Source organism: Pithys albifrons, chromosome 11, assembly GCF_047495875.1.
Source record: "Pithys albifrons albifrons isolate INPA30051 chromosome 11, PitAlb_v1, whole genome shotgun sequence".
Lineage (NCBI taxonomy): Eukaryota > Metazoa > Chordata > Aves > Passeriformes > Thamnophilidae > Pithys > Pithys albifrons.
The window spans coordinates 1,120,266-1,135,271 of record NC_092468.1 but is presented as its reverse complement, the minus strand read 5'-3'; the positions used below and the strand labels follow the sequence as shown (position 1 = coordinate 1,135,271).

At 45.7% G+C, this 15,006-nt stretch overlaps 2 protein-coding genes across 8 annotated transcripts in view; both read left to right on the top strand.

Moving 5' to 3' along the window:
• Positions 1 to 3: 3 nt before the first annotated feature.
• On the top strand, positions 4 to 8,477 carry NEU2 (neuraminidase 2). Of its 4 annotated transcripts, none has more exons than XM_071566041.1 (3): positions 4 to 73; positions 5,475 to 5,679; positions 7,381 to 8,477. In XM_071566041.1, exons 2-3 carry the CDS (start codon positions 5,479 to 5,481, stop codon positions 8,317 to 8,319), a joined length of 1,140 nt encoding a protein of 379 aa, XP_071422142.1. In that variant the 5' UTR covers positions 4 to 73; positions 5,475 to 5,478; the 3' UTR covers positions 8,320 to 8,477. The 4 variants fall into 4 exon arrangements, with proteins under 4 accessions (XP_071422142.1, XP_071422141.1, XP_071422140.1 ...); XM_071566040.1 differs by lacking the exon at positions 4 to 73 and adding an exon at positions 219 to 282; XM_071566039.1 differs by lacking the exon at positions 4 to 73 and adding an exon at positions 314 to 396.
• Positions 8,478 to 12,689: 4,212 nt separating this feature from the next.
• Positions 12,690 to 15,006, top strand: part of INPP5D (inositol polyphosphate-5-phosphatase D) — a 57,322-nt gene continuing 55,005 nt past the window's right edge. For all 4 annotated transcript variants that reach the window (XM_071566133.1, XM_071566134.1, XM_071566132.1 and 1 more), the window contains exon 1: positions 12,690 to 12,902. In XM_071566133.1, coding sequence (XP_071422234.1) covers positions 12,769 to 12,902 — 134 coding nt within the window. In that variant the 5' untranslated portion in view covers positions 12,690 to 12,768. The remainder of the gene's footprint in view (positions 12,903 to 15,006) is intronic.

Genomic DNA, 15,006 nt, shown 5'->3' with positions numbered 1-15,006 from the left:
GACAGCATGTTGAACTGTATAAGCATTAGAAACAACAACTGCTCCACATCCACAGTGCTGTCAACCTGTGCAGGTACAAATATGCTGCTTAATTACTATGATAATGTAAAAGTCCTTCCCTATTGTTTGTCCAGCTCAAGTGGAACCACCCCTTATATGCAAAGCAGGATTGCTATTTAAATGTCAGCTTGTGTATACATGCCAGCTGCTGGTTTTCTTGGGGATCCAGGACAGCTGACATTGCTGCCAACATAAATAATTTTTCAGGTTGGAGACTAGTGGGTAAGAGTGTGGTGAGCCTCTATTTTATCTGCTCCAATAGGAGTGCTTTTAGGTTCTGCTTGTCTGGTTTTTTTTTCCCTTTTGACGTGACTTCCAGGAGACAGAGAGAAAAAGGTATTATTTTTCTTTTCTTTTTTTTTTTTTCTTTTTAATACCAACAAAATTTTTCATAACACTGAACATTTCTAGAAACTAAAAAGATAAATATGACATTTTGGAGGTTCAAGTAGCAGTGCAGTTTGTTTATTCCTCCACCAAACATATTTTAAGAAAAATACTGATTCTTCATATAATTCCTCGCTGGTGCTGAGAAAACCTCCACTTTAAGCTATGGGAGCTACAACAGTTTAAAACCAGAACTTGGTTGATTGTTAGGAAACCATGTACTGGGGAGCCTGCAAATCCCCATGTAAATGTGGTATGAAGTTTTTACCACAAGAAAAACTTTCTGTTTCTAGTGTGATTAAAAAGTTTAATCCAATTGGCTACTGGATTAAAGTAATTCCAGTTTTGTGTCTTTTTCAGTTTTGAATTCTGAATGGTTCAGTTTGTTTAAGGTTTATTTTTTGACAGTTTCACTGATAACGTCCTTCTAACTTTACACTGAATATGAGTTATCAGACTAAATAAAAGTGTGTTGCCTGGCTTGTTAAGAAGTTCTACAGCCTGGATTTAGTGTGGCATCTGGTCTAAGGGCACAAGCAGGCTGGGGATGGAGCACTCCAGTGCTGGGCTGTAGCAGAAACAGGCGCAACCAGGCTGTTCAGCAGGGAGGAAAGGCTTCCACATGGGAATACACTGTGGAGCAAGGATTCCAGAAGCAAACTGGATCTTCTGTTTCTTAGCCCTGTACAACTGGAATGTGGTTACTCCTGGGAGTCCTCTATGAAATATCCCAGTGGAAAAGTCTTATTTTCCTTTAAGAGAAACAGGGAATGTGTTTCAGCATAATGCTTACTTGAAATGCTTTATATGTTTGGAAAGCACTGTAAACCAAGTCTGATGTTGAGTAGAGAATGACTGGACTTGGATTCTTGTGCTCACCTTGCAAAACAGAGTTTTAGTTTGGTTTTGTGTTGGGTGCTCTCTGGGGTCTTTTTTTTGTGTTTTTACCCCCAAACCCTTCCTGAATGGGTTGTCTGGTTTTTGTGGGACCTATCTGAAATCATTCAAGAAGAACAAGCTGCCTGCTGCACACAGTGGAGACCAAGAGTTCAGCACGTTACCTCATCTCTGCTGGTTTGTTTTTAAAGACATGCTGTCATTTCAGCTTGGATCTGGACATGTTAAGAACAGGTTTTTACAGAAGCTGAGGCCAGTGGAAATGTTATCCTTTTGAGTCACTTTTCTTGGAGAAGGGTAAAGCAAATAAACATGCAAGCACTCATCCTGCTCTACAGACAAGTCCATGTGAGCTGCTCTGAAGGACAGAAGTGGAAGGAACACAAGTACCCTCTCCTGGTATCTACCACTACCCTTAGTGCCACTTGGGCTCCTTCCAGGCATTAGATCCATCACAGATTCATTTGTTGACAACTGTTATTTTTTATTTTTTTTTACTCTTCTGCTGTGCTGGAAACGGTCTGTACTTTGGAAATCATTACACTGTGTAACTTACAAACTATGAGTAATGGCTTTCTCCATTTTAACTCCCCCTTCTCTTAGTCTTTCCACTGTCCTCATCCTTTCCTGTCTGCCTGGTCCTGCCTGAAGGTGAGGTACTGGATCTTGGTGCAGCAGCTTCCCTCGTGCCTTGGAGAGGAATTGCAGGTAAACAGCATTCTCCCTGAACAGGACACTTTGCAGGAATAAGCCTGAGAAATAAATTAAACACTTCAGTAAATACAAAAACACAGAAGGGGATATTGACTTAATGGCTGCAAGATAAATTTCCCTTCTCCTCACCAGAACCTCTTTTATCCAGGAAAAGGTGAGGACTTATGTTCTTTTCTCTTAGGAAAAATTACCTTTCTCACTCCTTTACCCCATGCAAAAGTACAGCTAAGTCTCTCCAGTGTTGTTGTTACAGGTCTGAGCAATTTTTGTTTCCTTGTGTACAGCTCTCCAGTCTCCTGCTTGTCTTTCTGGCCTTTGTGTTCCAGAAGGTTATCTTTTTTTCCCCCAGTTATAGCTCTTGGGATTTCAAAAGATAATGCTGTGATCTACAAACTTGGCCAATGCCCTTGGGTAATGCTGGCTGCAATACTTTTTTCCTTTGCAGGCCAGGCAGTGCTATTTTAGTAGGGTTTAGGAGCAGAGTAGCATCATGGATACTGCATCCTCTGGCAATTTAGCCTTGGAGGGACTAGTGTGTGTGATATGAATTCCCATGTGCTGGAGGATGAGCTTTGAAATGCTCTTCATGTGGCTGTCCTGTCAATGATTTGCCAATTTTACTTTTATTCAGGTGGGTCTAGTTATTGGGTTTGCCTTTGAAAATGGGTAGAGGTCAAGAGAAAAATCAATTCTTTTCAGCTGACTGGAGAAATAACTAAATCCAGCATAATTTTGTTCTTATATATATATAAAAGAACTTTATTTAAAGATCCTGCATTTTGGATTCTGTGTGAAACTCAAATAGTTATAACTCAATCTCTGCTTGAGGATCCATAAGGGAGAAGGCAGAAGAGGCTGAGTACTGACTTTGTGTTTAAAAAAGGATGGAAGAGTTTCTCTGCAGATGGATACACAGTATGTGTATATATATATATGCATACAGCCATAATAGCCACACTGTGTAGGGTGTATATATATATATGTGTGTATTTGTGTATACACACACTCACACATATCTCTCTTTATTCTCTGGATAGATGGAAAAGTCACTTGGTTCTAGTGTTTTCCTTGATAATAGTTGTGGGTGCTGTGTCCAGGAGCCTCAGCCTTGTTTCTATGGCAGCTATTCCCAGTTCAGCAAGTCCCTCAATCCCCGTTTGGCAATAAGGAGAAGAGTGTTGTGACACTCACACTGAGTCTGTCACAGAGGGGTTGAGAGTGTGGCAGAGGTGTCTGCAGGTGACAGGCTCACACGGGCTGTAGCATGGCCTCCTGTGGCACTGGTCTCGTGGCTTCCCATTAAGGGCTTCATGGTGTAGCCCAGAACTCTCTTTCTCTTTCCTCCTCTCCTTTATTTTTTTCCCCTTTCTTTTTCTTCCCTCTTACCCTGCCCTGGAGCAGGACTGCAGTATCAGAATGGCAGACTGCAGTATCATGAGCAGGAATGCCAGGGAACCTGTGCTGCACTAGACAGGCTGACTAATTCTCTTTAAATACTCTCCCTTTAAATAGTCTGGAAGCACACTGGTGAGTTCTGTTCCAGGAGCTGTGAGCACACAGCCATGGCTGTGGGCTGTATAAATAGCCACATCCATGCTGGGAAGTGGCGAACAGCACAGTTATTTGTTCTAGGAAGGTCTTCCTACTTCCTTCATATTGTTGCCTGGATAGCTGGCATCCAGTTCTGGTAACATTCTGTACAGCAGCAGTGCTGCTGCCTTTTCTCACAGTCAGTGACAGTGAGGAGGGAGCAGCTGCTTCTGGGAGATGGACTTCCCTATCCAGTGGCTTCAGATCTGAGTGGCAGTGGAGCTGTGGGGCTGGGGTCTGCACAGTTGGCTTTACCTAAACCAGTGCAGTTCAGACCCTTCTGAGCAGTGCTGCGAGTTCAAAAATCTCACTGGTATTTATAGCATCTGCAAAGCTAAAGTAAGGAATATTTAAACATTTCCTGCCTGGCTATAGATCTGGTTAGAGTGTAATGCGATGGTGCTGTCTGGGGAGGATGAACTCAGACTATCTGTGCTGTCCTAAGTCAGTAATCAGCACTGCAAAACAAAAACAAATAAAATAACTGTGGACTGAGTCTATGTTAGTTACACTGGCTAATACAAGCTTTCCTCTTGAACATGGAAGAGGGCAAACTATTCTCCAGGTAGGTACATGCACTCTGCAGCTGCCTCCATGTCTGGTCCTGAGTTATCAAGACAGCCTTCAAAAACACCAGGATCTGATCCATGACCAGTAACCACTACAGCACTTGCCAAGTCTTAGATAAATAGGAGACTCCTCAACGAAGAGTGCAGCAAGTCTTGTCTCAGCTGAGGTAGGAGGCATTTGAATTTCTTACTCATAGTGTATTGTCATCTTCTCCCTGCCATCCTACCCACTCAATGCGTCAGAGATCTGAAGCTTGATTTTTTTAGTATTCATTTTTCATTTTTTCCTTCTCCCCTTCTCTGCTGAACAGGGGATACCCTGCCCTTCAGGTTCTGGTGCATACTCTCAGAGAATGCAATTTTTTCCTTTTCCGTTTTTCTTTTTTTTTTTTCCTTTCCTTTCCTGTTTTTTCCCCTATCTGCTCAGACATAGTTCCCTCAAGCCACTGAGTTTTTACAGGGTAAGTTGGTTCACAGGAGACACTTGGTGCAAGAGAACAGAGGACTGAGGAGAGGAACAGAGACTGTGGGGGCATAGCACAGACCAGTTACACAGAGGAAGCTTCCCTAAAATCTTCCTTGTGTTTTCTTTCCTTCATAACATTGATTTTAAGTCACTGTAAAGAGCACAAGGTTTTCAGCTGGTCAGAAGTGCCACCCAAAGCAATGGGACACCATTCAGACTGTTCTTCAATCTCATGAAAAGAGGGATGTTCTCTTCATTTCTCTTTTTCATTCTCAGTGCTTGCCATCTCCAAACTGGGGCACAGCTGGGGTCAGGGACTGCCTCAGTATATCATTTATATGGAATTTTAAGCTCATATTTAGCAAAGAAGAAGTTCTGTGCTGGGTTTTGGATGCACCATCAACAGAGACATTAATGACCTTCTCAGGGGAAGTACTACAATCTCTTATTATCAACAGTCTTCTGAATTATACAGTAATCCCACAAAAGTCACAGCCTGTGAATTTAATTAAAAAGACAAAGCACAGCACAGTGTTTTTATTAACTATATTTAGTGCACTTACCTTGTGACACTCCAGTCAGCTCAACTGGGCTCTCCCAGGTAAGTGTGGCCTGAGTTCCAGCTCCTCTGTTACACACGGGTTCTCTTTGGAAAAGCAGAAGAAACAGACAAAGCTGAAAGTAGCAGATGTTATGTTTCAATGCAGGACAGGTCCCACTGAGCAGGGAGAGCAGAGCCTATCAGGCTTTGCTTGGTCAAAATACAATGTGCTTTATCTTCTTCCCTCCAGCACAATGGCTTCGTTCCCTGTCTTGGAGCAAGAGACGTTGTTCCGGAATGGTACCTGGAGCTATCGAATTCCAGCCCTGCTGTACCTGCCCCGGTTCAGCATGATCCTGGCTTTCGCTGAGGAGCGAGAGGATGTGGTGGATGAACATGCCAAGCTCATAGCAATGCGTAGGGGCATGTATGACCCCACTATGCACCGTGTTCAGGTACCAGTGCAGGGGGGAACGGGGACACTGCCCACCTGTGCTGCTCACCTGTCCCCAAAGGAGCTTAGTGTATTCACCCTCATGCTGGAGGGATAGGGCAGCCTCTCCTCCCCAATTACAGGAGGCAAATCTGCCACTAAATAATGCATGTGTCGCTGTAACTGCTGGGAGTCAACCCTGGGATGGGCAGCTGGTGGGGGCACTGAAGTGGGGCAGGTGCAGCAGATTCTCTGTGAGTGGCTTTTGACCCATCATTGCAGAGCTGGGCATGCAGACAGTAAGATGTGGAGGAGAGGCAGAAGTGGGGAGTGGCACAAGGGTGGGGAGGAGTAAATTAGCAATCAGTTACTACTTTTTTTGGTTTTAATTCATCATTTTAGGACTGATTTCTGATTTAAAAACAATTGAGAAGAGCAAGTCTCCCCACACAAAAAAGTGGTGTCTGGTGTGTCAGTACCAGGGAATTGGCTACTTGATTACCCTACCAGTTATTATTAACAGTTCCCCTGCTGGGTGGCTGCAGAGGGTGGAAATTCTATTGATAATAATTTTTTTTGCATTTGAAAAGGCATTAATGTCTTGGGAAAAAAGAAAAGTAATTATATTTTTGTATTCCAAACCTTCACTGGCTGTCTTAGATTATACACTCCTAAGAGCTGGATTCTGCCTAGCAGAAGCAGCCTCTGAGAACACCTGCAGTGTCAGACCATTCAGCTGGCATCTTGTGTAACTCTCTGTAATTGAGTTAAGTAGGGTTCAGTTGGTCATGAACTTAGTCATTTGGGTTCACATGCCAGAGTTTCTTAAAATGGAAATATTGAATATTCAAAAAAAGTTAATATAGGCTGAATAGACAAACAGAAAACATGATCAAAAAGGGTAATCAGCAACTCAGGGCAGAGCTAATTAGTATAATCTTACTGGAAACTACTACTTCTTTTACCAAGGCAATAACACTATGTAGTCAAATTTTCTAACAGCAATGTGAGTTTCTTCTCATGTTAGAAATGTGATTGTGTTAGGTGCTATTCATTTAAACAAAGACAGGGCTTGCAGGGTAGTTATGCCTGCTCTGTGACCTGTTTTCTGAGTTGGGCAGCTCAGGGTCCAAATCTCCATGCCAGAGCATTCAAAGCTGTGCAGTCAGCCCACCAGGGGGCCTCAGTGTAGGCTGGGATGCCCATTCACACACAGGTCAAAGTGGAGGAATAGGAGTTTGCATGGAAAGGAATTTGTCAGCATCCAGGATACTTGAAAAGGGCTCAGGTATCTCTGTGACTTCCTAAGAAAAATTGACACAGCAGTGTCTGCACCAGCACACTTTGACCACTGTGCATGTCTATGTGTCAACTCTGTATTTGTGAGAATTTCTGAAAATTAGGCTGCTATAGCTTTTCAACCAGTGTCATCAGCCACCAGCTGCACTGAGGTACTGAGCTATCAGCTCCTTAGACAGTAGTAATAAAAAGGACATAACCCACCTGCTTGGTGAAGTGCATATGCTTTGTGTCATCCAAAGAATTTTCACTTACCTTTGGTGATGCCAGATTATTGTTTTCCCATTTCTTGCTCTTATCCGCAACCTCTTCTGTTCTTCCCATGCTCTTCTGTAACTTTTATCCAGGCATCCTTGCACTGTAATGTGGAACTGTTTGTAATGGTGTGTTTCCTTCTTGTCTCCCTTCACACGGGCCCTGGCAGTGGAATAACATGGAGACTCTTGTCAGTGCACAGCTCAAAGACCACCGATCTATGAACCCATGCCCAGTTTATGATGAGGTCTCAGGGAAACTGATCCTGTTCTTCATAGCTGTCCCAGGAAAGATCTCTGAGCAGCATCAGCTCAGGACAAAGATCAACCTAGTACGTCTCTGCTACATCACCAGCATGGACCAAGGGCGCACCTGGAGCGCTGCCCAGGATGTCACTGATGGCACCATTAGGGCTGAGTACAAGAACTGGGCCACATTTGCGGTGGGGCCGGGTCATGGATTACAGTTGCTCAATGAGGCTCAGAGCCTCGTGATTCCTGCCTATGCCTATCGTATCTTGGACCCTCAGCAACACCCCACCCCTCACGCCTTCTGCTTCATCAGCTCTGACCACGGCACAACATGGGAGCTGGGCAACTTCGTGGGGGAGGAGAGCGCAGTGGAGTGCCAGGTAGCAGAGGTGCACACCTGTGGCAGGAAGGTCCTGTACTGCAATGCCAGAAGCACCAGGGGAGCCAGAATCCAGGCCATCAGCTACAACCATGGGGTGGACTTTGAGGGAGGCCATCGGGTTGAAATGCTGGTAGAACCTCCCTCTGGATGCCATGGAAGTGTTATTGCTTTTCCACCTCCTCCTGATGCCAGGTGCCAAGATAGTTGGTTACTCTATGCTCATCCTACAGACCCAAAGGGTCGAAAAGATTTAGGAATTTACCTCAACAAAAACCCTTTAAATCCAACACACTGGACAAAACCCAGCATCCTCTTCAAGGGCCTGTGTGCTTATTCGGATCTGCAGTACATGGGCGTTGGGCCCGATGGCTCACCCTTGTTCTCCTGCCTCTTTGAATACGGGACCCGTCGGCAATGTGAAGAGATGATCTTTGTCATGTTCACCTTGAAGCAAGCCTTTCCCTCAGAGCTCTGAGTCTCCAGCCTTTCCATCAGCATCCCTCCAAACATGACCTTTGCTGATACTTTTCACTGCCACTTCTGGGCAGAAGGGTTTTGTACCCCTGCTGCACATTTAGTTTGTCATTGGCTTGCAGTGTCTGTAGATTATGAAGTCTTATTAAATGTACTGAAACTTAATGTGTTTAGGTTTGTTTTCTGTTGCCTTTTCTCCCTTTTTGCCTTTCCCTTTGGCTGCCTTTTACACATCCTATGCCCAAAGCAAGTGTGCCCTTTGTACGGGGCTTGTCGCCTTGAGGTCTCCAATGGACTGGATCAGGAACGTGTGTGCTGACAGTGCAGGGGCTGCCTGGGAACAGATGGCAGCAGTTTCATGCTGAGTGGTATTTAGTAAGTAGTGGAGAAAGTTCTAGAGAGGGCACTGGGCTTACTGCCCTATATCTGCTGTCACCTTCTTCAGGATACTGCTTTGGCTCTGGTTAGGAGTACTCCTTCCTGCAGCCAGTGCAGGAATGTGGCATGTCTAACTTTCAGGGCTTGCTGGCTTCTTACTTCAGCAAGGAAGGCCATATAATGTCTTGCTCTAGGGATATTTCCTGCCCACTTCTGCAGTTCATTTGGGGTTGCCTTGCTGAGTTTCCAGGCACCCCAGGGACTTCTGTCTAACTGAACCTTCTCCTTACTTCCCCTGCTGTGTCCTCGCTTACTTGCCCTTTTGCATGCACTGCACTGAGAAGCTGCAGTTTCTCATGTGTAAGAAAAGCAGAGCCTCGTGTGCTCTGGCTGCTCCTTCTCCCTGTGCATTGGCAGTAGGAGTCATGGAGTACACCAGGACCCTTCCACGTTTGGGGGCAGGAGAAGTGGCCGAAATGGCATTTTGCCTCTATTGGAACTGCAGGATCAGGACAGGTCTGCAGAGGGAGCTCCCAATTTAGAGTCAGGAGGGGAAATGCTTGCTGGGCTTTCCTACACAAGTACTAGGCTGTGATCCACACAGCTACTGCTCCTATTGCTGGCAACACCATGTCTGGTTATTGCAGAGTACTATTGGCATATGAGGCACTATGCCAATTAAATAACATTGCCCCTCTTCCAGCAAAAAAAGCACTGGTGTCAGAGGAAGGGGACCCGATCAAGCCTAGAGCAGCACAAGAACACTTAAGTTGGAAGGCTTTCCAATGTAGGCAGATTTTCAGCAGATTTCTGAAGGAAATAGTTCTAATTTTGGTGAGAGAGACACTATTCTGAGGCTATGGTGTGATTTGAAAGGAAGCATTATACAGGGGGGACAAGAGACCCATCAGAAATGAAAGGGTACCGAGGGAGAGATGTCAGAGCAAGTGGAGCTAGAAAAGTGCTACCTTTGCCTCTGAACAAAATTCTGCTTTATGAACCAGTCTATGCTTGTTTGCTGTGTGTGTGCACATGTGGAATGGCTGCAAGGAAAATATGTTTGTTTGCTCTGTTGGTGCAGAACAACATCTGCTTTCCAGGGCTGTCTCAGAGCACATCCTCTCTGGGGAAAATTAGCAAGTCCCATAAGATCCCTAGCACTGTCACTGCTCAGGTCTGTGACTCTCTGCTTACCCTTGACTTTTACTGCAGACAGCTTTCAGGGGTGGTGGGAGAAGGGGCCCTGCTTTTTCTCACTCTCTAGATCTGTTTCAGGGCACCTGGAGGTTGCAGGTCCTAAGGGAGTGAGAGATCTCATGATCTTTACAGACACACTGTAATTTGCCAAGCCTTTCCCAAGCAGCAGGTCAGTAACGTACTGAGTTGGCAAGGCAGAGTGGCCCAGGTAACCAGTTCTTTGTGGGTATTACTCATATGCTCTTTAGATGTAGGCCAGAGTCTAAAAGCACCTTTATGGCCAAGAGCCTGTCACTGATGCCTAATGAGGGAATGGTACATTTAGACTTCAGCAAAGCTAACTGCTATCCTATAGACCTAATCTCCTCCTCAGGTACTATGGAATACTTCTGTTTCATGACATGGAAATGCATGTTTAAGAAGTTTTTATCTGGCCAAACCTGCCAGTTCCCATGATGATGCAGAGCGTACAGGGTAGGTGTAAGGGGGGGGGGGGTTTGTGTGACCCCTGTACATCTTGAATGATTTCACAGTATTTATTTACTGGTTCTGGACAGGCTGGTGAGCTGACAACCAGCTAGTACAATACTACCTGGATACCTGTAGCAAAATCAGTTTAGATAAAGGCTTTATTGCAGTGTCTGAGGAATAAGGTAGTATTCCAAGCTAATGAGCCACTAGGGATCACAGAGCTGTTTGTTAGAGGATTAGGATTCACTTTTTGAGCAGCTGAAGCCGTATTGTGCTTTCTTTTAGGAGTAAGAAATACTCACAGAAATCAGACTGCACATCCAATTGCTACAATCATCACATGTATTTGTATCCCTTCCCCTTGATTATGTCTCACAGTCAAGGAGTTTTGTGTGGCTGGACAAGGGATTTGAAGGAAATAGCAGCTTGCTAAAAACTGAAGTTGGTGGAGGGGTGGATAGGAGTTAAATACACAGCTAATTAGTCTGTCTAACAGCTAATTAGATGTCTAACCAGGGCTTGTACCTGTTACCTTCTTTAGCTTGCAGAAGATCAGGAGGAGCTTTCCAAACACAGTTTCATTCCAGCAAAACTCCTGGGGTGATCAGCAGCTCTGTCCACTCTGCATTCAGATATGTGTCCATTGCATGGAGAGCACTGTGAGGTTAAGCAGTGGTTTAACATTCAGAACTGTGCTGCTTCCTGCTGCAGCTGTGCTCTGGAGAAGCTGCTGGAGGTACCAGAAATCCCAGGAAGTTGTAGTGAGTGAGGTTAGTAATGGTCTATGAGCAGGCAGGACTGTCTGAGGAGTTGCACGTGCCCTTGCCATATGCAGACTCTCCTCTCGGTGGGGAGAAAAGGGTTTGTAAGCCTCCTGTAGCTTACAGCTGCTGCCCATGCACAGCTACTTCATGGCATTCAGTGTCTGACTCCATTTAGGCTCCTGAATCCATGGCAGTTTGTCTCCTAAAGCCATGTGGATCTGGGTGAAGCTGAAGGTCAGGTCCAGCTGAGCTGATTTTGGTCTGCAGACTGCTTACACAGCATAGATAGGAAGCCCTGCATGGTGCAGTTCTGCTCATGTAGCAGGGCCCTGTTCTGGCAACACAGCTTGGACCTGCTAGTGCCCACAGTCTCGTCTCAGTGGCAGAGGTTAAGCTGGACACTGCAGAGCAGGTGCCTGGATAACTGAAAGCACCAGGAAAGCCTGCAGGGATGAATGCTGGGTTGTGCTGGTTCACTCTCTCTCCATACCCACAAAATCGAGCCTACCTATGCAGTGACAGTCTTTTCTCTCCTGCCTTGCTGTCCATACTGTGTCCATGATCCAGGTACTGAGGTTCCAACACTTCTCCTGGCTCTGGGAAGCAAGGGTTATATACAGCTAGCAGGATCTGTGCCTTTCCTGGGAACTCTCCTCTTGGACTCTGAGTCCCAGCTCAGCAACTGCTGTTAGGTACAGCTCAAATGTGAATGTGAGAAGTGTTGCCTTCTGAGGCAGAGTGGTTGGAAGTACAGGAGAGGCAACCAAATTTGCCATGCAGGCAGTGCCCCTTAGGAATGTCCTGGCTTGCTGCAAAAGCATCCCTTGTGCTGTGCCTCGGAGATGCAGCACTGAGCATGCCACACAGCACTGCTGAGGGACAGATGTACACACAAAGAAAAGGGAAGTGAAAGCTCCAGTTCTTCCCTCTCTGGTGAAGGTTGTCAGATATGGCTTTGCTCCATCCCACCTTTGGGGATTTAGAGTAGGAAAGATCTTTGAATCCATCTCACAGCAGATGACAGGGAGCTTTGGTCACAAACTCCCAGTGCAAATCAGCCTCTCAGTCTGCTTCTATGCATAGAAACCTGCAGTAATAATTTTATTCTGTTCAGTTCTTTGAAGTCCCCTCCTCACACCTAAGTATGTATGAGGACTAGACAAGGCAGTCAGTGCTAAGTATCCTAATGCATGGTGTGTTTCTGATCAGAGAGTTATTTATTCCCCATGGAGACCTATAGTGGACAGACAGACAGGAAAAAGTTGAAAATTCAGAGTCTGGCAAGAGATCGTAAATGGGACAGCAGGCCACCAAAGCCTGGGGGACTGAATCTGTGAGGGAGCAGAGGAGACCCCCAGCTGGGACTTTCTGACACAAAACAGAAGTGAAAGACAGGGAACATGGGCTTGCAAGTCACTTCAGCTGCTGCATGGAGAGGAGAGCAGGGGCTGCAGGAACATGTCATGCTCGCTCTCTGAGCTGTCTGAGTTGAGGAAGTTGTCCGTGACTGAGTTTCCTTTCCCTCTCTGTACTATTGAAACAGGAAGCTGGTGAGCTGAGGCTGGCTGATCGTTACACACAGACATAAGGCAGCTCTGGCAGCTCCTGTGCTGGCATTCAGGTTTCCTCCAGCCCCAGCAATGGATCAGTGCTGGTACCACGGCAACATCACTCGCTCCAGAGCGGAAGACCTGCTCTCCAAAGTAGGCAAGGATGGCAGCTTCCTCGTGCGGGCCAGCGAGTCCATCCCCTCGGCGTTCGCACTCTGCGTGCTGTAAGTACGGCGCCCACTTGCACACCATGTCCTGCCTGGGCACGGACACCCCTGCACCTCCCCGGCAGCACCAGCAGCCGCCGTGCCACAGGCACAGCTGGTTTCACCTGACTGGGCCATGGGGTAGGGAAGGGTTGGGATCAGGGCCAGGCTGGACAAACCCATAACCACTTACTGTTGTACTGCTCACACTGCTCTTGTGTGCGGTTCAAAAGGAGAGAATAATCAAAGGGACTGCAGCTGTGTTCTGAGAGAAAACAACCTCTTGAACTTTTGGAGTCTCTTAGCAACTTGGGTCAGGTATTTATCTTTAACAACCCCAGTACTGAGCTTGGTACCCTCTCAGGAACTTTTCTTGCTCTGGTTCAGTGTATGTTTGACCCACCTGCTTGTACTGTGTCCCATTCAACAAAAGGCTTGAAATAGTTCCTGGAGCTGTGAATGTTACACCTGGCACAACAGTGATTCTGTCTGCCCCATTAATGTGGCTCATGGGGTAAACGTTTCATGTGGGAAACAAGAAGAGAAATGCTGGCAGTCCTGAGCCACCTCCTCTGGGGTAGGGGACCAGAGAGCAAGGACTCCTGCCTTGGGTTGTGAGGAGCACATGTTATTCCTGGAGGCAGGAGAGCAGGGGAGAGAGGAGATTGAAGTCAGTAGGTAAAATTGAAGACATATGACTTTGCACTACAGAGAGGACAGTTGTTTCCTGCTTTGGGGAGATCAAGAGAGCCCCTGTGGAACCCTGTTCTGCTGTCAGATCCTCTTTGCTGCCATTGCACAGTAGATTAATAAAACTCATTTAATCCTTACCCACATTAAATTACAAGCAGGTTTCTCATTTTCCTTTGGAAAGTGTATTTCTTGTAGTGGTTAAGGTGCTGCTGCTGCTTGTAACTCTGGTCTAACTGCTTGTTTCTGAGGTCAGACTTCTGGTGACAGCAGTGTCTGCTGCAGAGGATTCACATATAGAGGGGCCTGGGGCTGGGAAACTGCCCTGTGAGCGTAGGTGTTGGACTGCCACAATGCTGGCTGGGTCACGAGGCTGTTCACAAGCTGCAGAGAGCCTTTGTACCTGCCTGTTGAGTTGCTTGTAACAACAGAGGGAAGAGTTTTGTCTTTCTGGGGGCAGCAGAGAAAGGAGACGAGCTGCAGATGGATAGGCAGGACAAGCAGGAGAAAGGAGAGACAATCATCAACATGGGCCAAGGGCGAGGGAGCACTTCACTGGAACAGACTGTTGCTTCCATTGAGCAATTTTAGTGTGACTCCATTGATTTGACTTGCAACCAGTAGGTACACAGAATGTTTTTACTGAGTGGTGGTAGAGATTATCAAAAGGGAAGGTGCTGCAAAAATGCCAACTAACATGCATTTGTGTAAGTTTTTCCATTGTAAATGTTTATGCAGCTGATTTTGAAAGCCTTTTGTGACTTGAGAGACATGGGATCAGGAAACAGAAACAATATAATGACCAGGATTTTCTGAACTGGGAGCCAAAAGTTGTGTACTGAAATCCATTCTGAGGTGGTTAACATGAATGGTTTGATTAAAGAATTGGGGAGCACATGGCCTTGTCAGCCAAAAGCAGCTGGATCTGAGTTGTGAAGGGATGGCACTAATTACAGTCAGAAAGTCCCACAGACTTCTCTCAAACAACCTGACAAGTCTTCAGCTTATGCTGGTTTGTAGTTAGTTTGTGGAGAGAAAGAGTTAAATGTGGTGAATAAGCCTTTCCCTCTGAATGCCATCTCAACAAAATGGGCAGTTTTGCTGAAGCTGAAAACTTCCTCAGAGATGTATCAGTTGCAGCTGTTATTGACTGGGAGGTCTTTGAAGTTTGAGCTCTTCAGTTACTTCTGTTTAAAAAACAGAGACTGGAGATAAAGAATGACAGAGGGGACTTGAAAGTCTGACTGCAAATTGTTTCCACAAAAATAGAATATATTGAAAGGGAGAAAGTGTCAAGTGTGTATAGATAAGGAAAACAAAAAACCATAAAATCTGCTCTGAAAAAGGAATGTCATATTCTACAAAGCTCTAATATTTACTGGGCAGATCTGCTAAAAACCAGCAAAACCCCTTATTATTATAATGAATAATT

Excerpts from the sequence above, each read along its gene's own strand:
- NEU2 (XM_071566041.1), top strand. The coding sequence starts at position 5,479 with ATGGCTTCGTTCCCTGTCTTGGAGCAAGAGACGTTGTTCCGGAATGGT. Across the intron at positions 5,680-7,380 it reads CCACTATGCACCGTGTTCAG|TGGAATAACATGGAGACTCT; the intron begins GTACCAGTGCAG and ends GGGCCCTGGCAG.